At 43.6% G+C, this 21,972-nt stretch overlaps 1 protein-coding gene across 1 annotated transcript; it reads right to left on the bottom strand.

Moving 5' to 3' along the window:
* Positions 1-8,403: 8,403 nt before the first annotated feature.
* On the bottom strand, positions 8,404-21,689 carry MAPK1IP1L (mitogen-activated protein kinase 1 interacting protein 1 like). Its single transcript, XM_023627774.2, has 4 exons — positions 21,484-21,689; positions 15,107-15,128; positions 13,708-14,412; positions 8,404-12,750 (listed from the first exon to the last, which is right to left on the bottom strand). Exons 2-4 carry the CDS (start codon positions 15,122-15,124, stop codon positions 12,739-12,741), a joined length of 735 nt encoding a protein of 244 aa, XP_023483542.1. The 5' UTR covers positions 15,125-15,128; positions 21,484-21,689; the 3' UTR covers positions 8,404-12,738.
* Between the last annotated feature and the right edge of the window lie 283 nt (positions 21,690-21,972).

Here is a 21,972-nt window from a genome sequence, read left to right as displayed (position 1 = left end):
AACTCTTTATTCGAGGTTCATGTCTAGCAATCAGTGTTCTACGGAACACATCTCGGGAAACGCTGCCTTGGGGATTGCTCTGTGCAAAGCCTTAAAGAGGGCTGGGAAATGTAAATGTTTACTATAGCAGCCAGGGACTAAGCCGTTAATCTGAAATTCTCTTGTGCACCTTATAAGGTATAACACATTCTACTTTTCTGGGTCAGAAAGAAAACTATGACTAGAAGCCAGATAGGGAAATCGAAGTTTCTTGGGATGTGATCTGACCAAATTATTCAATCAAGGGTTTCTCTAATTTTGCTTTTGGAGTAAATCCACAGATGATGCCCCATCCCCCAATCAGCACAGTGTTGACACTGATTCTTCACAAATCCCTTATACACTGCCACGTAATCAGGTGCTTTGAAAGATATTAAGATTATAAAAAGGAGATTTCCTCTTCCACTAGGCTGGGAAAATATGCCTAATGGGACCTCAGGGAGCCCTGATCTCTGTGCAAAGGGTCTCCCTGGTATGGTTACCCTGGAGGGTCAAGGGAGTCTAAAGACTTGAAGCTGAGTTTATAGAGCCCTCTGCATTTGTTGATGGGAGCACAGCTAACTTAATCCAGTAGACAAGAGAGGAAAAATAGAGCCCACCCAGGCCTCCTACCCCAGTGTGTTCCCTTTCACATCCTCTGCCCCACACCATCAACATGTAGGCAGGTGTCCCCACGCCTGGCCCATTTCTTCCTGCAAACAAGGAACGCCTTTTTCTGACCCTCTTGTATTCTCTTCCTGGCCATCCCTACCCGCCCCCCCCCCCCCCCCGCCCGCCCGCCGCCTCCAATTTGCCTCCTGCCTAAATCCTGCATCCTTCAGACTGCAGCTCAAATGTGGTTTCCTCTGGTGAGCTTGACTTGACTCCTACATACTAGCTTATACTTCCCCCCATCACTTGTCTTAAGTATAATTAATATTATTTAATGATTATCTCTTCCACTACATGTAAGCTGTGTGAGGGCAGAAACTGTTTGAACACTTCACCCCTGAATTCCCAGTACATGACACAGATTACGTGGTCAATAAATACCAGTTGAATAACTGAAAAATTTAGGTGCTGATATATTTTTGCTCATTCAACTTAGAGTTGTTCTGTCTCCCTTTGTTCTAGGTCAGTCTTCTTAATTCCCTTTGTCTGCGGCTCAGATTGCCCACACTCATGCCAAGAAATGTTTCTCTTACCTATTCCCCGATCAGAGCAGTAGCTGACATCACTTTATATAGGCTAAAATCTCTCATAATCTGGAGGAAAGGAGCCTGGGAAAGCAGTGCTCTCCTTTTAAACACAAGGTGTTCGGAGTTCCTAGTGGGACTGAGACTCCATAATGAATAGTTCATGTGTACTCCCAAAATCTAGCAAGAAGGAATGGTGCAGCTCTGGGCAGCCAGGAAACAAGCTGTGTTCACAAGTATGCGGCTGGCATCATGGGGAATGATACATGGAAAGCTGTTCCAGGGTGGGGCCGTGCTCTGGAATGTTGGGAACACGGCCACTCAGAGGTGGAATAGTTACACGTGACCTGCTTCAGTCAGGCCCTCCCCAGAGTACTTGCCTGCCTCTCCTCTCCCTGAAGCTCACTCACATACTCATGCCTGGTGCCTTGATTTCCCGAGCCCACCCAAAGTCAACCACCTTCAAACAGGGTACGGATGGGAGCAGGAAACTATGGCCAGGGTCAAAATAGCTGGAGGGGAGGGCAGTCTCCCTCTGGTACTCTTTCTCTGAGACAGGACATTTTCTGAAGTGCAAGGAGCACTAATGGAGATCTGCATTGCGAAGGAGAAAGAACATGGCTTTGCACTCCACAGCTGAATTTCACCATTGGCTGGAAGTTGTTGTGAGGACTCAATGAGATAATGTGATTAAAGCCCTCAAACACTGGACAGTACGTAGTGCTCAGAACATTTTAGCTATTTTAACTATTAGGTAGGTGCTCCTTGGCTGGTGTTGGAGTAATCTGTGCCTCCTGCATCAGCATCACACTGGATGAAAATGGTCACTCATCTTTCCTGTTAAAATGCAACACCCTTGCAGGCCCAACACCTAGAAAACCGCTTTCCAGGTCTCATGGTAAGCCCGTATTTGTTGGGTGCTTATGACGTCAAGCCCTAAGTGCTTTACATGGGCTACTGCCTTTAATTCCCCAAACCCTACGGAGTTAGGAATTACTGTTATCTGCATTTTATAGCTGAAGAAACAGAGGCACCAAAAGGTTAAGTAACTCAACCAACGTGATATATCTGGTGAGTGGTGGAGCCAGTAGGTATTTAAATATAGCTGATCAGGTTGCAGAAGTTGTGCTCTTTCCCACTGTACCACCCCACCTCAGTCCTCACTCTAATTATGCTTTCCTCATTTTTCTCCACTTCTCCTAATACCACCCTGGAATGTACCATCCCTATGGTCTCTTCCTGTGTTTGCGGGGCTATGTTAATTCTGATTCTTTTTCCTGGCAGAGCACAATGCCTCATATGATGGAAGGCTTTACAACCACGTCTCCATTTGTCTAGTGCTGGGTTTGGCATGCTGGGTTTATGTCCCAATTATCTTCTTTCACAGATCTATTGGTGCCATTGTCAGGCTGTGCACAGACTGAGTGAACCACTGGGCAGACCCTTTATGCCTCTTGTGTGTGTCCTTAATGACAACCATTTGTTTCTCAAAGCAACTGAAATGTTCAGCTATTAATAGAAAGGAAAACATTGACTGGGCCAGCCTCGTGCTATTGGTACAGGCCTCAGGAATCAGTCACCACTGGAGAGAGGCCTGTTGACCTTTCTCAGAGAGTCTGGGTGAACCTGAGATTACCTTTCAATATGAGGTGCTCAGGCTCCATATGCTTTTAAAAAACATATTAGTTGTACATACAAGAGTATTACATATCTTTGGAGTTAAATAGAATGAATCCTCCTATAGCCACCACTCACTCAACAGACTGTTATCAGATTCTACGAAGTCGTCCATGTACCCCTCCCCCTGGTAATGCTAATATGCTTTACATTACACAAAGAGTATGACTGTTTGAGAGCAAGAATTTCCTGATGGATAAGTCAGATGTGACTCCTGAGCGCTTTGTTATGAAAGGTGTTAGCAGCAAATGGACATTCAAACGGGATATTTTGAGGTTTCACTTTCTATTCAAACTGATGTTTTCCACTCCACGCTGTTTCCAATTCTAACTTCACAACCACTGCAGGATAACAGTGTGCTGAGAACAGACGTGTCGCTAAATTGTGGTCCATGTGCAAAATCAATTTTTGCCACAGATGAGGACGTGTACTTTTACGGCACTGGCTGCAGATGGTGAAGGAGCACCCCACTGAGCCAGCATCAAGGAAAAGTTGCTTCCTGCAGCCCTCGAGAACGGTGCTGAGTAAGCGTGAGCAAACTTGGATGTGGGAGCAGACACTCTACTCAGTCAGCCTGATGAATACAGTGTGATAACTCCTGAAGCATTTGATCTTTACAAGAGAGCTACAAGTTCTAGTATTAAAAACCGTGCCCCACCAGCCCCATGGCTGAGTGGTTAGCTTCACATGCTCTGCTACGGTGGCCCAGGGTTTCACTGGTTCAGATCCTGGGTGGGGACACGGCACCGCTCGTCAAGCCATGCTGAGGTGGCATCCCACGTAGCACAACCACAAGGACCTACAACTAGAATATTCAACTATGTACTAGGGGGCCTTTGGGGAGAATAAGAAGAAAAAAAAGATTGGAACAGATGGTAGCTCAGGGGCCAATCTTAAAAAAAAAATGTGCCCCGAACACCAAAAAATTGTGAACTATGAGATATTTCTGAAGCGGTTTAACAAGTATTCATTTATTCCCTGCCACTAATGTACCTATGAAATAATGGCACTGTCCCCTCCCCTCCCCTCTAATTCATGTGAATTAGAAATACTCATGTCAGCCCAGGGTTAGAGGAAATGAAATGTAATTCTACAACAGATTTGGTAATGTTTGTATGCAGCAGCTAAAAGACCCAAAACACTAGACATAACCTTTGGTGCTACTCAGTTTGTAAGAGAATTAAGTTAGCAAAATACTTGGAGCTCTAAGGGCAATTCCTTTCAGAATTGGGAAAAGAAAGGCACATTTAGGTCATGAGGCAGAAACCGCTGGAGCGATGCCCAGAAAAGTAGGAACCCGTATTCCCATCTCTCCTATCCAGCTTCTCTATCCTAAAGAAAAGCCTGGCTTCCTGTTCTATGACTGCAATGTGCTCTCTTCCGGCTTTTGATATTTGCTGAAGACAATATGGCTGCAATTAAGTGACTTGGATATTTTTTCTTCACCTTTAAAAGATGCAGTGTAAGTAACACCCTAAATAATATATGTGAATCAAAGGTTAACTTTTTAAAAAAATTTTCTTTGAGGAACATTAGCCCTGAACTAACATCCACTGCCAATCCTCCACTATTTGCTGAGGAAGACTTGACCTGAGCTAAGATCCGTGCCCGTCTTCCTCTACTTTACATGTGGGACGCCACCACACCGTGGCTTGCCAAGTGGTGGCTTGTCTGCACCCAGGATCCAAACCGGCAAACCCTGGGCAGCTGAAGTGGAACGTGCGCACTTAACTGCTGCGCCACCTGGCCGGCCTCAAAGGTTAACTTCTAAAACATGTTTTTTAGAACAAATTTTTTCTCTCAGGAAATAAAACAGAAAGTCTTCACTCGTATTCTTGTTACAGTTAGGATAACTATATAATTTATCCTTAAAACCAGGACACTTCTGAGAACGCCAAGAAGGTGCTACTAATAATTATGCCCAGACAATAACAAATCAGCATTGTTCCAGGCAGAGCGGGATGTACGACCACTTAGGGTGCAACCTTGGCGTTCAATAAATACTAATATATTATCACATTGGATAACTTTAAAAGCCCTCAAACTTGACAAGCTGATAAAAAGGAACACTAATAGAGACACTATAATGTGTATTTTTTTAAGTATGCTAATACACCAAACAGATCCCTTTGTCTAGAGGGAAGGAAGAATGTTCCATTTTTTCCCTCATGGTACTTCGAGCAATATTGTTTTACAGATGAGGTAAATGAGCATGGGAAACTAGCTAACTGCACACAATCATACTGCAGAGCTGGGCTCAAAGCTAAAAACTCTGCCCCTTAAACCCCTGGCAAATGTGTTACTCACTGAACCATGAAGGGCTGCCTTCCAGAACCTGACCAGATTTCTACTATGGATTCACCAGAGGTGTACGCTTACTAACACCTTTCAGATAAGAAATCTTGTGAGGTTTGTAAAGAGGCTTTTCCTAATTCACATTAATCCTCTTCACCCCATTTCTATAAAAACCCTCAGTACAAGTCCTGATCATTAGTCACTGTTGTTTGGTCTTTTTTGTAAAGATTTCTCGGGCATTCAAAGAAGGGATCCAGGTATTCACTAAGTTTAGTACTTGGGGTTTTGTGTGTTGCAGTAACTAAGCAAAGTCACGATGTTTTAATTGGCATGTCCTGTGTAGGCCAAGTTTAAAAAAGCACTGTCGAGCCATGCTTGGCAGAACCTCCTTGGGCCTCTCCCACCTCCGTACAGTTCCTCCACTAACAGAGACCGCGTCTGTCTCAGCCACTCTGACAGCCCCGTGTGAGCCTTCCCACTGCAGGGCAGCTGGACACCCAGAGTGTTTCCAAATAGTCAGCAGGACTGTAACTAACGGCTTGAGCATCCAGAACCTTTTGTAACAATTCTCACATTCATATCTTAAACCTACTCTTAACTGCTACACCTTTGAACATTATTTGCCCTTGTTTATGAAAATATAACTAAGTCCTCAGCGGTTTAAGGATATGCCTTTCAAACATAGACACTAGCTTTTTACAGTAAATATCCAATGAAACTCATTCAATGACGTGTGACAAAGGTCTGCTACATAACATTCAATATATGTTAGATGGATCTGACTTTCCAGGTGTACAGTTTTGAAAGCAGAACTCCAGCACAGAGCAACCATGACAGGCACATGTCACATGCAGAACTCAGAAAGAAGCGTTCTGTAGTATAGTGGTTTAAGGCGGAAACTTTGCTACCAGTCACACCCAGGACTCTCAGTTCCCCAACACAGGAGCTTTGAGATCTAACCTCAGCTTTAGTTTCCTATCTATAAAATGGGGGTAAAACTGTCCCGTCTGAGGCTGGACTGAGAGAGTGCACGTAAAGTCTTTAGTGGGGTCAACTACTACTGTCTCCGTCTAGACTGTAGCCATCTCAAAGGCAATGCTGCTAACCAATGAAAGAGCTAAAGTATGTGAAGTGCGCCTAAGAGCTACCGTGTTAGCTCCCAGGAAATGAAGCTGGATAGAAGCCGGACAATACTATGAAGCTCGATTTAACTTGGCCTCTTCATCTAAAAAGTTAATAGTTGAGCATTATCTTAGCAGAGTTTTCGCAGTTTTGGAACCTACTCAGTGGCATCTTAAGAGGACAAGCAAGAACAAGTCAGCACATCTTGTGGAAGAGAAAAGGCAGGGGCCTGGACGGCTGACTAAGGAACTCCATGAAAAGGGTGCCAGACACCTGAGCAAAACCACTCGGCGGACAGACCCTCTGCCTAGACGGTGGAAGAGCTGGTGCCATTCTCGATATAGTATGACCTTAGGAATTTACTTAACCTCTTTTAAAGGTTTCCTTATCTGTAAAAGAGATTATCTTTTTAATCTACCTACCTGTAAGGGATACTAGTCTAAGCGACCTTTTAAAAAATGAGGCCTAACATAAAACATGACCACAGCAAAAACTGAAAATGTTAACTTTCCTCTTTTCTTATGTAACACTAACACTTTAAGCATGGCTTAGAATTCTAGATGGACTGGGATTCTATTGTACTTGTGAATCTGTGATTATGATTTTAGCAAATCTCAACTAGGAGACATGGTCATCTACAATAGTTTTTAAAATTTAAAAGCAGCAAATCTTTTTGTCCCCCCAAACAACTTATCTGTAAGTGCTCTGAAGCAAACTGTGTCCAACTCAAATTCATGTTGAAGCCCTCTTCTGCAATGTGATGGTATTTGGGGCCTTTGAGAAGTCAATTAGATAAGCTCCTGAAAGTGGGGCGTCACGATGGGATTAGAGCCTTGCAAGAGATGAGAGAGCTTGCTTCTTATCCACTGTGTGAGGACACAGCAACAGGTGGCCATCTGCAAGTCAGGGAGAGCCCTCACTGTGAATCGAGTTGGCCAGCACCCTGATCTTGGACTTCCTGCCTCCACAACTGTGAGAAATACATTCCTCTTGTTTCAGCCACCCAGAGTCTGACACATAGTCACGGCAGCCCACGTTAATATACAGTAAGTAAATTATGTAAAGTCGAAGGGTAGGATTGCTCCATTGAAAGCAGGGAGCAGAGAGGGACTAAATTCTACCTGTTTGGTCCCCTCCTCAGCCCTGGAATCTCAGAGCTCTGCAAAATACAGTATGAAAATAAATGGTATTTATGCACCAACATACAAAGCTGCCCAAAGAAGAATAATGTCAAATGCTACACACTGAGGGATGGCCAAAATTCTCTTCTGGTATTAGAATTCTATTGCACTGTCTTATTTAAATCAAGTGAGCTAACAGTTAGGATTCTATTTTGCTTTAGAGACCTGTTGCATAAGGACTGGCACTAAGTTTTAATATGGTGGTTATTAAACAAGGAACCTGCTTGGACCAGGCACTGAGGGAAGAATGTGTTGGTTAAAGCAACTTCATTTCACGAGGGGAAAAAACCCGGCCCTGCTCCAGAATGGTCTCATATTTCACTACCTATTTCACAGCTCCCTTTTAGGTGGGTACTTTCAGGGGATGTGAAATAAGACATCAAAGGTCATTTAAAAATTTACAGTTGCATTTTGTCCAACTACAAAAGAAATTCCTTTCAAAAGCAGAATGTACTACAAATTGTTCACTCATTCACAGCCCCCTCTAACTGGGGTTGAAGAAAGGCTAGCGAAGCCCCCGTGGAAGGAAATGGCAAACTACACTGAGGGCAGAGCAGGCCGGGCAAGAGCAGAACTGCCTTTCACAAAGGAAGGAGGGGTGGAGGCTGCAGGGCAGAGCGGGAAAGCCCTAACTTAGTACAAACAGGTGACGTGCTTACAAAGAAGAGCCCAGCCCTGAGGGGAGCAGAGGAAAGCCCCACGATGCGCACCACCTTGCTGAAGGAGGTCTGTGTTTCCAGAAAGGCTTGTTCCCAAGCAACCTATTTAAGGGCCTTAGTGAGCTCAGGCACACAGAGGGGTAGCTCAAGCCCTTTTTTTCTTTCTTTGACAACAAATTTGCAGTTAGTTAGGCTCTGGATTTGCTCAAGGAAGCCCAGAATTGGGCCTAAAGAAAAAAATACATGGAAAAACTGTGAAAACATGAAAATACATTTTTAAAAAACGTTTTCAGGTATAATACACAAAAGCAAACAAGTTTAGCTTAAAAAATATCAAGTATCACATTCAAAGACTATTTCTAATTATAATTACTTCTTAAAGCAATATGTCTTTGTTTACAAATACAGCAGCAGGTGATAGAAAACCTAACAACTCGAACAGATTGTTTACAGTTCATAATACAAACAGATGTATATGTCTCAAATCACATTTTAGGCAGTTTAACTTAAAATGCAGACAATTACATACATTAAATTTGTCATTATTAAGCAAATGAAAAAGTCACAATATCAAGGAAAAAATACAAAAACCTTTATAGAGCACGTATAAGAAGCTTACTTAATGGCCACAAATCAGTATCTGCTAATGAGTGATAGGCAGTGAAAGTGCCTTCTCCAGGGGAAAGGGAAGAGGAACCACGTCCCATTACTCCACACGCTTGAAGAGTTGCAACAAAACTTCAACCTTGAAAAACAGTAATTTCTTACTTACAAGAAAAGATATACCATACTTTGCTCTTTAAAATGCCCAAAGGCTGGTCTATAATTTCCACCAGTGCAGCAAGACTAAAATATGTTTATCTTGGTACACCAATCATGGGTGTACTGAGGAATTCCGTCATGCCAGCTCTGGACGGTGACCCTCTCAAGGACAGGCATTCTCTTTCATCTCTGTTATCTCTGGCACCTGGCAAAGCACCTGCATCACGGACATTTAAGTGTCTGTTGAATGAATGCAGTTCTCAGACATTTTCTATAGCCAGAAGCTTGCATGGTATTTAATATTGATTATTCTATTGGCAAGTTTTATTTTACTTGGCAGCATTCTGAAAATAAAATAGTGTCTGTCTTCAATACTAAATATTGCTTTATTAAGATTATAGTCTTCCCCAAAAGCCAGCCACCACTTTCTATGCACAGTACAGTAGTGTGATCCAACTGAATTTAACCTTATGCTTTTGAAAAATTTAACACTTGAAGGTCTGTGCTTAGGTTTATAACCTTGGCATTTTATAAAACTGGCACTAGATCACTCAGGGCGAGGAAGGAAGACACTGGCACTCATCATTTAGAAGAGCACACAACTGACTGACACGCAAACCAGGCACAGCATTTTCACTGCAGCTTTGAGTAGAGCTATGTTCATCTACCCAAATTTCAAAAGCTGCACATTTGAGTACACTAGGTAGCACTAATTATTTGTGAGGTAAAATATCAAGGGCAAGACTTCTTTCCTAGAAAATATTCCAATATTCCATTGCAGTGGTGTGACCACTCAAGGCCCAAAATTCCTCCCTTTTCTTCTCTGACTTTTTATTATTCTCTACTGAAAACAAACAGTAAAACTGACAAAGAAGGAAGGAGGCCGTTGGGTAATTAAAACATGTATTGTCTATTCCTGGATAACCAATTATTACTTTACACAAAACAGGGCTGTGGAGTCAGAGCTGTAAACAGTCATCTTCAAAAGCATGAGAAGGTGTCAGGCCAAGCCCAGCACAGACATGCCAAGGCATGCGAAGCACTCCTTTAAGGAGCCTTCATTCTTGGGAACCGAGCATGCGAATGAGGACTTAAGGCCTATATTTTAATTTTTCCCTGTCATTTTTAGGTTCAACATTTCAAAATCCAAGATTCTAACTCCAGAAATAGTATTCCTCAACACATCTCAACCATCTCCATCAAATTTACCTTAATATTCTTGCTCTGCCAAGTCCCAATGCCAGAGTATTCCTAAAAATCAAAGATATTAACAAGCAATCTCTTCCATAAACCGATCTCAGACTACGAAGACGGTTTTGAAAGCAACATTATTCCCTTGTAAAGAGAAAGAACCTTCCTAGATGCTTTCCCCCACTGAAACAACTCTGACATCCTTAACTCCACCCTGAACCTAAAAGTGTGCCCTAGTGCCCACGAGAACTGAGGGCCCCTGTCCCAATTTAAAAAATGATAGTCTAAAGAATTTAAAATAATATAAAAGCAAATTCTATTCCCTTTTATTTCCATTCTTAAGTAAAAAAAAAAAAAACCCCAAATACCAGTTGGAAAGTCCTTGAAAAGCAAAGATTAAAAAGGCAGTACCACTGAGGCACACTGGGCAGTATGGGTCACTAGCAAAGTTAATATACCTATTGGGAGTATAATTCCAAATCCTGCGTTCATGGTCCTTCAAATCCTTTAGCAAAAGATTTTCTCCGATAATAAATGGACTTCACAATTACAGATTCCCAAACTTGCTACTTCCTTTTCTTTTAGTCAAACATCATCCTCTCTAGTGTTAAATTAAATATTGCATCTAAAGCCAGAGGTGTCAACTTATCCCAATGTAGGACAACCAAAATAACCATTAGGAGAGATCTTCGCTGCCATCTCACTTTCCCTATCATCTTATGCCTTCAGAGCTAAGGGACATGGTGACGCTGACTGACCATTTAAGCTATGACACCTTCAAAGGCTACCTGCCTTGTAACTTGGAGGCTACTTGGCAGCTACAATGTTGTAGGTAGCTGCCACTTGTCCTTGCAAGGTAGTGAAAGAAAAAAAGACCACTTGTGCCACTATGTAAGAGCTGTCTAACAACATTTCCCAGTCCGAAAATATCTAAACAAATTAATTTCAATTATCAGCTTGAATCTATCATCTACTTAAAAGGGAGGCTTAAACACTGAATGTTCCTCTCAAAGGTGACCATCCTGCTTTCTTAAAAGGAGGTAGCTATCAAACCATTAAATGGTTGCATTTGATGTTCATGACATTTTAATTATAACAGAAATAAACTACTAAACATTTTATTTCTAAGCAAAAACAAGAGCTCTACCATAAATCTCTCCTATACCGGTCAAGAAATTCACAAAACATTTTAGTAACCCAACAGATACATTCAGTTTCAAAATGTTATTTGACAACTAACATGGTTAGTCCTATTCCAAATCTAAGAACCTGATTTAAACATAAGGTGTCAAAAAGCTACGTGGGTTCTTCTGGTGGTTACAAGCAAAACTTACTAAGTAACAGTCACGCTGCTTTAAACTCGATGGCAGAGATCTACAATTCATCATTATTTTCACTGTCAGAGCTGGAGGATAAATTTTTAAGGATGGCACTCAATTCTACCTATTTCCTGTCAACAAATGCATAACTAGAAATGTCAGCCATAAGCACTTTACAAACAGATGGAGGAAACTATGCCAGAGACAACGACATAGTCTTGCCAGACTCTGAAAGACAAATACATGTTCTGACCGCACTTCTAAAGAGAACAGTCACATCTGTGCGACTACGGTTCTCTACATACAGCGGCTCTACGAGTTTATGACAGAACCCGAGAGGGCGCCAGTTTTCCACAGCAGGGAGGAATTAAGGGACATGCTCCTTCTCAAGAACTGAGGGAGAGGGGGCTACTGGGAAGAAGAGTGTTTTGTGGGAATGCAACTTGTCACTATGAAGCAGTTCCCAGGGTTTCCTCCAGTTTGAGGTTCCAGACTAAGGAGAGAATTATTTCCTTCCTTGAGTTCTTCCTAAAGCAATACGGACATCTCATAATCTATTCTAAAGCAATACAAAGAGATCACCAATTCTCTAAGAACATAATTTACACACACATTGGCCTGCATAAAAAAAAAGCTTCCATAAAAGGCAGAATTTAGAGCTGTATAACCCAGGTGGCGAAAAATAAATCAGGTGGAACTCAAAATGAAGGAAAAGTCTTTACTAAAAGCTCGAGGATAAAAACGAACACTGCCTGCTAACTAACTCAACATCTGACAATAAATACCAACAGTTTTAAAATGTATATCCAAAAAACAACCTCAAGAGGACCAGGTTTATCCATCCTATGGACTAGCTCAGGATGTTGAGAGGCCATCATTTGTTTAAGTTATGACAATGTGATTGTTTTCAAAGTGTTTATTAAGGGGAAAAAGTGACTATAGAAAAATACTTGAAATAATTTGCCAACGAGCTTGCAGATTCTAACAATAATCCACGTAGTTTCATAATTTAAACAAACTGAACATTTGTTTTAAACAAATTGTATCAAAGAGTTATTCAATATACTTAATCACTTTAACTCTCCATAAAAACTGAATAAAAATCACATTTGAATGATTTACAGTTTTATCTGATTGTATCCATCTGATGTCCTACACATCCAAGTACAAGAGGCAGGTATCTTCTCTGAGAGGTGCAAGAGTTGTTCATTCATGAATGCCCTCTAGAACAGTGAAACCAGCAATTTTTCTATATGCATGCGTGTGCATATACATGTACTTCAAAAAGCAAAGCGTCATCTCTTCGTCCATTGTTAACTTAATGGTAAGACTGCAATAGAAAAAAGAAAAAGTAAACTTCTAGATTTTGTAAATGGAGTTTATTAACTCCTTTCTGTGGCTTAATATTGACTTACTGCTTCATAAATCCAAACAGCCAGTCCTCTCACTTATTTCAGCACACAATTTACAAAAAATAAACTTTTCAGAGAATGTATATAGCAAGTAGTTACACTAATAAGAGGAAGCTGTGGGGGCACTTTATTAAGATTTTCTTCCTTTACAGTTGAGATGGATGTTAATGAACCTAGTTGGAGATCTGATTTGTTATTGTGCTAAGAGCAAACAGGGTTTTTCCCCTCAAGGAGAACCCTGACTCTGCATCTGGATACTCACTTGGCGTACTTCACGGGGGAAGTGGGGAGCTTTTCAATTTGATCACATGCCCAAGACGGGCTCCTTAACTAAGATGGCAACTCCAGCTTGGAGGACAGTCAAGCATAAAGTATTCCACAATGCAGAGTCAGAGTCTAACAAAACCTTGGCTGAGAAATACTCAGTTGTGCATGAAAGATGGGCAACGTTACATATTCACTGCCCTGTAGTCTCTAGAAGTCTACCTCTATATCAAGCCAGACAGGCAGAGATTGCTTTTATTGAATTGTGCTTTGGTGTGATGCTAAAAAACATTATTGAGAAATACTTTTTTTAAAAAAAAGTCCAATGAAATCTATCTCTGAGTTTACCTCAAAGACGCTATTGAGGACATTGCTTATTACATTACAAGGTCTTCGGGGATTGGGGGAAATTTTTCTATTTTCAGTACTGGGAATACTTGTGTTTTCATCCTTTTAAATGCTTTACCTGAAGTTTGAAATTTACTCTTTATATACATATACACCTTGTTTTAAAAGTTTTCTAATCATCCATCCAAATCTGGAGACACAGAATCTTTCAGAAGTGTTTATGAGACTATTAGTGCGTGTTAAGTAACAAATTAAACACTCACATGGGGGCCACCAGGCATTGGTGGAGCACCAGAAGGTCCTGAAGGCACTTGAAAAGGATTATTGGGAGTGGGATAGAGTCCTGGTGTGGGATATGACCCTGCAGGGGCAGGATATGGTGCTGGTGGTCCCCAGGCTCCTGGTGGAACAGTGCCCCATGGAACAGGTGGTGCAGCCCCTGGTGCTTGGGGAGGAGGAGTGGGATATGGCCCTGGAGATGGATACGGCATATTGGGGGTGGGATATTGCCCTCCTATTCCTGGTGCCCAAGGTCCAGAAGACATGGATCCCCATGGACCTAAATGACCAGCTGCAGCTGGATCTGTGGGTGCACCATATGGTCTTGGAAGCTCTGGAAAGGGCATATTTGGTGTAGGATATGGCCCTGTGGGGCCAGGGCCTGGTACAGTTGGGGCTGGATAAGGACCACCAGGTGGGGGGCAGGATGGTCCAGAAGGAGGAAATGGTGCTGGGGGTCCTGGAGGTGGTCCAGTGGGAGGCACAGAGGGATACATTCCTGTGGGCGCTGCTCCAAAAGGCACAGTGGAGGGCGCTGCGCTTGGCGGGAGTCCAGACGGCACGGAGGGAGGAGCACTCGGGCTATTCCAAGGACTGGAGCTTGGCCAGCCTTGAGGATGTTGGCCGGGTTTGGAATTGCTCACAGCAGAGTTTTTGGCAGGGGAATGTTCAGGTAGCGCATCTGCCAGCTGGAATACAAAACAGGCACGTCTTACCAATTCTATTCAGGGACGAGTCATGCCAAATGTGATTATAAACTCAGAAACCATAGTAAGCCATAGGGTCAGGGATTATAAACCTCTATAACATCTTCAAAAGCCAAGTTGTTCAGTTTAAAAACAATTCATTTAATACAAAATTTGAGGGGTTACTTCAAATATCAACTTTACAATGCAAATTCCTCAGAGAAGCTCATGCTTTCTAAATACAACTAATCAACGTATTGTGGATTTGAATACTGGCTCTTTACCTCAAACAAGTTACATACACTCTCTGAGCTTTAGTTTCCTCGTTTTCAAAAACCAGTTTAGGGTTAACTTGAGGCTTAAATGAGATAATTCACACAATGCACTTAACACAGTGCCTGGTATATAATATTCAGTAAACATTGGCTATCATTAATAATATCAGGTTAAAAGAGAACAAGAGAAGTCATGCTTGTAAAATTTTTTACTTAAGAATTCATAAAGAAATAAACACTAGAGAAGCATTTTCAATCATGTTTCATCTAAGTAAGTTAAGGCAAATCACCTATCAAAGTCACATGCCCCCAAATCCTAGAACCACAAGAAGCTTTTAAATTAAGACTTACGGCCCACAGTTAGCACTATGCTGTTCTCTTAAGAGCCAAAAAACTTATAAAGCATAAATGTACCAACTTACCGAAAATTCATCAGACATTTTCCTAAAAACATAAGAAAAAAGGAGTATTACAAAACTATTGTTTACCGTTTCTTATACATTAAGGAACTTCCTATGCATACATTATTTTTACTTAAATGGAATCAATCATTTATGGAGAGTGTTTTTCTTTATGTAGGAAAAATTTCCCTAATAGCTCCTACAGCTCTATCAACTTCATCCCTTTTCCCCAGCTGCGCCTGATACAAAAGTGGTCCAAAATTTAGTTTACACTCTCGTTTTGGTGGCAGGTTAGCTTTGTTTGCATTTTGGGTTGTTTGAAACAATGATACAGTGAACATGTCCGAACACATATCTTTGCTCACTTGTGAATCTATCACCAAGAAAATACTAGAAATAAAATTTACAGTGAACAGGTAAGGTTACCTAAAATCCACCTCAAAAGTCCATGCCGATTTAAAAGCCCCTCGCCTGTTCACACCGTCTGCTTTTCTTTTTCCTCTAGTTCCTCTTCTATCACTGCATATTATCAAATTTACAAATTGTTTTCAATTACAATAGATTAAACACTGGCATCTTACTTTTTTTTTGGAGGAAGATTAGCCCTGAGCTAACATCCATGTCCATCTTCCTCTACCTTATATGTGGGACGCCTCCCACAGCATGGCTTCACCAGCGGTGCCATGTCCACACCCGGGATTCGAGCCAGTGAACCCCAGGCCGCCGAAACAGAACGTGCGAACTTAACTGCTGTGCCACCGGGCTGGCCCTGGCATCTTACTTCTTTACTTGTTATAACTTTAGACTTTAAGTAGAAAGTAGATCATCTTTTTAATTTAATACCCCATTGATACTTCTTTTTCTGTGAATTTGCTCACGTCCTTGGACCACTCTTATCAATTTTTTAAACTGAAGTATAATTAACACTCAATAAAATGCACAGATCTTAAGTATTAGGTCAACAAGCTCTGTCTATGCCCCTGTAACTACCCAAGATACAGAATATTTCCCTCGCTCCAGAAGGTTTACTCATGCTCCTTTCTAATTCATTCCCCCTCCCACCCAGCAATCACTTTCTTAGCTTTTTGCTTATTCTTTGACTTGATACAACTAGAATAAGACAGTATGTACTCTTTTTGACTTTGATCATTTTACTACTTAGTAGTACATTTTTAAAAATGCTTTTGAAGCTAGTAAGCAAACTAGCTCTCTTCCGTTATGAGACAAAATTTTATCCTGAGTTCCCTTTGTTTGTACATCTTTTAAATGGTATTTTTTGGGCACTACAAGTTTTTAATCTCGTGTAGTCAAATTTATCAATCATTCTGAACAGCATGTGGCTTCTGTTTTACAAAGGCCTTTCCTACCGCAAGATTTCAAAAATATTCACCTATGCTTTCTTACAGTATTCCCATGGTTTAACTTTCTATTACCAGCTCCAGTTTACAGCTGGAGAAAAGGAAGCTCAGCAAGTTAACTTGTTTAAGGTCATAGAGCTAGTGACAATTAGAAAAGGGGTTCACACCCAGGCAGTCTGACTCCAGAGCGGAGGCTCCTAACCCCCAAGCTGGAGAGCCTCCATCATTCCCCACAGGTATTGTGGACTCTATTCTTTTCTACTTATCTGTGCCATAAAATTCCATCTTAATTATGGTGGCTTTCTATTTTTAATAAATTTTAACATCAGTCGCCCTATTACTGTTCTTTTTTCAGATTTTCCTGAATAGTCTCATGTATAACTTTTCCAGATCATTTCATAAAAAATTTTTTAAAAAAATCTGCTGGTCTTCTGGTTGGAAATGCATTAACTGTGCAGATAAATTTAGGAGATATTTGATATATCTAAAATACCAAACTGGGGCCGGCCTGGTGGCGCAGCAGTTAAGTTTGCACGTTCTGCTTCTCGGTGGCCGGGGCCCGCAGGTTCGGATCCCAGGTGTGGACATGGCACTGCCTAGCAAAAGCCATGCTGTGGTAGGTGTCCCACATATAACGTATAGGAAGATGGGCATGCGTATTAGCTCGGGGCCAGGCTTCCTCAGCAAAAAGAGGAGGATTGGCAGTAGTTAGCTCAGGGCTGATCTTCCTCAAAAAAAAAAAAAAAAAAAATCAAATCTTCTCATTCAAGAACAAGGTACGTCTTCCTGGGTCCCGTAACTGTCATTTAGTATCACTCAGTAACTTTTAAAAATCAGGTCTCCTACACATTTCTCCTGAGACAGATTTCTAACTGAAAGCTTAGCTTTCTCACTGATAGACTTTCTTGTGGTTGTACACTGGCTCTGTTCTGTCACTGTATTTCCTACTTGGTTGTTCACACGTGGGAAAAGCTTTTCAAATTTTAGTGCACTGCTTTTGTAGGCAGCATCATTCCAGAATTATTTTATTCCTAAAAGTTTCTCAACTGCTTCTCTGGGATTTCCAGGTAAAGAACTATGGGATTTGCAAAAAATAATTTTACCTTCTCTTTCCCATAGTTACACCTCTTTTCTCTTTTGCATCAACGAGGACTTAAAAAACAATGAAATGTTAAATAGTGATAGCACAGTAGTCTCCTTCCCAGCTCTACTGGGAAGGCTCCTAATGTTTAAGATTCTCATTTTTAATTTTAAAAAATTACATTAAGGAAGTTTCTATTTATGTCTATGTTGCTAAATTTATTTATTTTGCTAGTTAAAAGAAAGTCAGAGAAGACAATGAATTTCTTCAGAACATCTTTGGCATCTAACGAAATGATCTTAGTTTTTCTCCCTTATCCATCCCCACAGTTAATTAAATGAATACATTGCTTAACAATGAGATATCCTTGCATTCTTCGAGTTTTATTTTTCAGTATGATTTGGTTATCATGCGGAATGAGGGAGAAAAAGAATATGACACCTACTAAGTCACAACTGCTACATTCTTGTTTTTTATTCAGAATACCAAAAAACACACCTGAATATACAGCAAATACAACTACCCATTCATTCCCACGATAAGGTTTGTTTTACACTAAAATGTCACATCACATGATAGAAAATTCTTAAGACTAACACCTGAAGAAACTTTATCAGTGCATGACAAGTTTAAAGTCTACATAACTCTAACATGCTTTTCAAAGAGGGTGAGCCTTTCTGAAACCAAAAATGGTTCTGTGCCAAAGTTCACATTAATTACGGAGCAGAGACAATAACAAATCAACCCATTCAATTTCATAGGGTCTTGCTGTTCAGGTTTCAGAATTATTTTCTTAGTTTTTGAAAAACATATATACATAATATACAGTTAGTTAGTCACAGAATGACATTAAAATATAAATTAGTCCACAAGTTAACAATATTAAACTGATCCACCATTCTGGCTTTCCAAATCAAACTCTAGAAAACAGAGAAGGTACTAGAATACTATGATTAAAATAATGAAGCCCTTACCAAAGGGACAGAAATAGGTCACTTCCTGTTCTACAGCACCACATAGCAGAGCGACCTAATCTCGACGCCCAGAATAAACAGCGTTCATGTTCACTGAAAACATTCCAATTTACTTTTGGGGGATACTTTCATCATAAAAAGGTAAACAATAGATTTGGACATTAGCGTTTCAATATGATAAAAGCTACAGAATATAAAAATATCTAGATTTTCTAAAAAGCTATTCTGAAACATCTGAAGTATGCTAATTATTAAGATAAGGTCAATGTAACCTTGAACTGGCCACACATACACACACAAAGGTTTATAATCAAGAAAGGTTTTTGGGGAGCCAGCCCAGTGGCATAGCGGTTAAGTTCGTGTGTTCCACTTCAGCAGCATGGGGTTCACAAGTTCAGATCCCGGGCCTGGACATACATACCACTCATCAAGCCACGCTGTGGCAGCATCCCACATACAAAATAGAGGAAGAATGACACAGATGTTAGCTCAGGGCCAATCTTCCTCAGCAAAAATACTGCTTCTAAAACTTCCTGTAATCACTTTACTGCAGGATCTACACATCAAGTGAAAAATAATCACTGTTTTCCTGAGCAGCAAGAATAGTAATTCTAAAACAGAGTACAAAATTTCTTTTGACATATTCTAGAAAAATAAAATGACATTTTTGTAATTCCTATGGCCTTTAGAGTAAAAATGGTAATTCAATCACAGGGAGGTTTAAGAAAGATAAACTTCATACATTACTAGTGACTATTGGATGAGAAATATTTCAGACGGCCATCAAATTGTGATGGCACAGTATGGGATCACCTGGTTATGAAACCCAGACATCAATCCTTTTGGCTGAGTCTTTTGACAAAGGCAAGCTTCTTAACCAGAGCCTATTCTTTCATCTGCAAAACAGTTATAATAATTCCTGACTACTTCACAGATAATTAATTAAAAGCAACACATTTAATAATCTATAGAGTGCTATAGGCATGTAAAGTGTTTATTAAGAGAAACTAAGGGAAATCAGTTTTGCACAGTTCTGCTTAGCACATACAAAGGGAGGATGATGATAATATATTGTAATGAAAATACAAACTTTGAGTTAGAATATATGATAGTTTTCAGTATTGGCTCTTTTATCAGTCACATTATATTTGCAATTTGAGCAACTCAAGAAATTCGAGATTTGAAAGTTTTTGAACATTTTAAATTTCTTTAAAACATATAATTAAAAAAGTCGTTTTTCAACAACCTCCTGTCAGCCAATTTTCTACATTTATTCAGATACTTATTGGAACCTATGTGCCAGGCACTGTGTTGGGTTTTGGGGAAATGAGTGGTATTGCACAGAATAAACGCTTCAGGAGTTCACAGCCTGGTAGAGAACTACCATTTAAACAGTAACTACATTACTTGGGGCAAGCAGCCCCCAACAGCTCCTCCAGGAGTCAAAGGGGGCTCAGGGGAAGAACCCTGAGACGTGGTGCCTTTGCAGCGTGGAAGAACAACGAGGAGAGCGCAGGGGATGGTTGGGCAGGTCCCAGAGAAACAGCAGTTTGCACAAAAGCGAGAGGGAGGCGGGGAGCGGCAGCAGTTCCGAGGCCCGCTGGGACAAGGACCGGGGCACACGCAGTCTCAGCAGAGCGCCCCCGGACCAAGTGTGCGCGGCTCAGAGGCTGCTCGCCCGAAGGAACATCAATTTCTCCAACTATGAAGAAAAGGCCAGTAACTTGAGAGGCTAAACGGGGCCCGTCAATCAAGCGCCTAGAATACTAGCGCTCGGAAAACATCGGGTGGGCGGGACACACTCGGGGCCCGGCGTCCGCCGGCGCAGCGCGCGGGGACCACAGCGCCCGCCAGCCCGCGGCGGGGAGCGGACGGGGCGCCGCCACCCCCGGCACCCAGCCTCCCGGCCCCTGTCCGGCACACGGCCAAGCCCAGCACGTGCGAGCGGGGACGGCCGCCAGCACACGGCCACAGACCTTTGTGTGCAGTGCTCAACGCCGAAACCTGTGAACAGGAAAGAGACGTTCCCAGGGTTGGCAGAACTTACTCGGGGCAAACCCGACCTGAGGCGGCGTGTGGCGCCGCGCACGCCAGCCGGGACGAGGGGCGTCCCCTCTCCCAAACCCAAAGGGTCCCGCATTCCCGCACACCCCGGCCTCAAGGCTTTCGGTGAGGGTGGGTCTCGGCCCTCCCCGGCGAGGACAGGGACGTCCCCGCGTACCTAAGCCCAGTCCGCGACACAGCGCCTTGCAGAGGAGGCGTGGGGCCGCCCGAAGCCAGCGTCTCTTCCTGTGCGCCCCACGGCCGAACCGAGCCGCGCGGGGGCTCGGAAGGCCCCGCCGCTCCCCAGGCGGCGCGCGGTCAGGGCAGGCCGTGCCACCTCCAGCGCGCGGGCGGACTGCTTTAGGAGCCACGCTGTAAAGACGCCACGGTCCGAGAGCACGGCCTGGCGCCGCAGGCCCGGCTCCGCCCAGGGCGCCCGCGCGCGCCGGCCGCTCCTCCAGGGAGAAAGCCCCGAGCGGCGGGACGGGCCGGAGGCCTCGGACAGGCGTCGAAGGCCCCCCAAGGATCTGCTCAGGCCTCCGTCTGCCCTTCCGCCAGACACTAAGGAACGGGCGAAGGACCGGGGCCGCGGCGCGCCAGGCCAGCGCCCTCGCGGGCCGGGCCGACAAAGGGGTCCGGGCTCGGCCGGAGCGCGCCGGCCTGCGGGGCGGGAGAGGAGGGGAGGGGCCGCTACCGTCGCGCCGCGCCCCAGCCAGGCCTGCCGTCCAGCGCAGACAGCCGCCAGGCGCGACGTCGCCGCCTCCGCCGCCACCTCCCTGGGGGCCGCGGGGGCCCGCGCGCGGGGGCAGGACCACGCCGGGGCGAAGCGCTCGGCCCGGCCCCGAAAAGGCGGCTCGAGGACCTCCGTTACCGCGCCCGCGTCCCACTCGGGCGCGCTCCCTCGCCCCCCGCTCGACCCCTGCCAGCGCCGAGGAGCCTTACCGGGCGAGATCCGAACCCGCAGCAAGGCCTCGAGGCGGCGATGGAACCGAGCGCAGCCCGAGCGGCGGCAGCGGCGGCGGCAGCACCAGCAGCGCGGCCCCTCCTGGCGCCGGAACAGGAAGCGCCGAGCGCCGCCCGCGCCCGCGCGCGCCCCAGCAGGCCCCCGGCGGCACTGCGGCTGCTCGGCGCGCTCGGCGCTGGGGGCGTGTGCGCCCGCGGGGGGCGGAGCTCGCGCGCTCGCCGGAGTGGTGGGCGGGGCCGCTCTAGGCGGCCTAGGGGAACGGCTCGCGGGCTGGTTCTGGCTTCCCTACGTTGAGCGGTTTTCACAGCCAGGCCTCGAAGCTGGCTGGCTGTGGATGCGGCCCAACTCGGGGACACGGACCCTCGGGCCGCAGCTGGGGAGAACTAAACAATACGGGAAAGGGAAGACGTTGCAAATGGCTTGACAAACTGATATTAACTAAAGGAACAGCGGTCTTTGCAGACTTG

This window comes from Equus caballus, chromosome 24 (genome assembly GCF_041296265.1).
Source record: "Equus caballus isolate H_3958 breed thoroughbred chromosome 24, TB-T2T, whole genome shotgun sequence".
Classification (NCBI taxonomy): Eukaryota; Metazoa; Chordata; class Mammalia; order Perissodactyla; family Equidae; genus Equus; species Equus caballus.
Note: the sequence above shows the minus strand (reverse complement) of the source record. Positions and strands in the feature narration are given on the sequence as shown.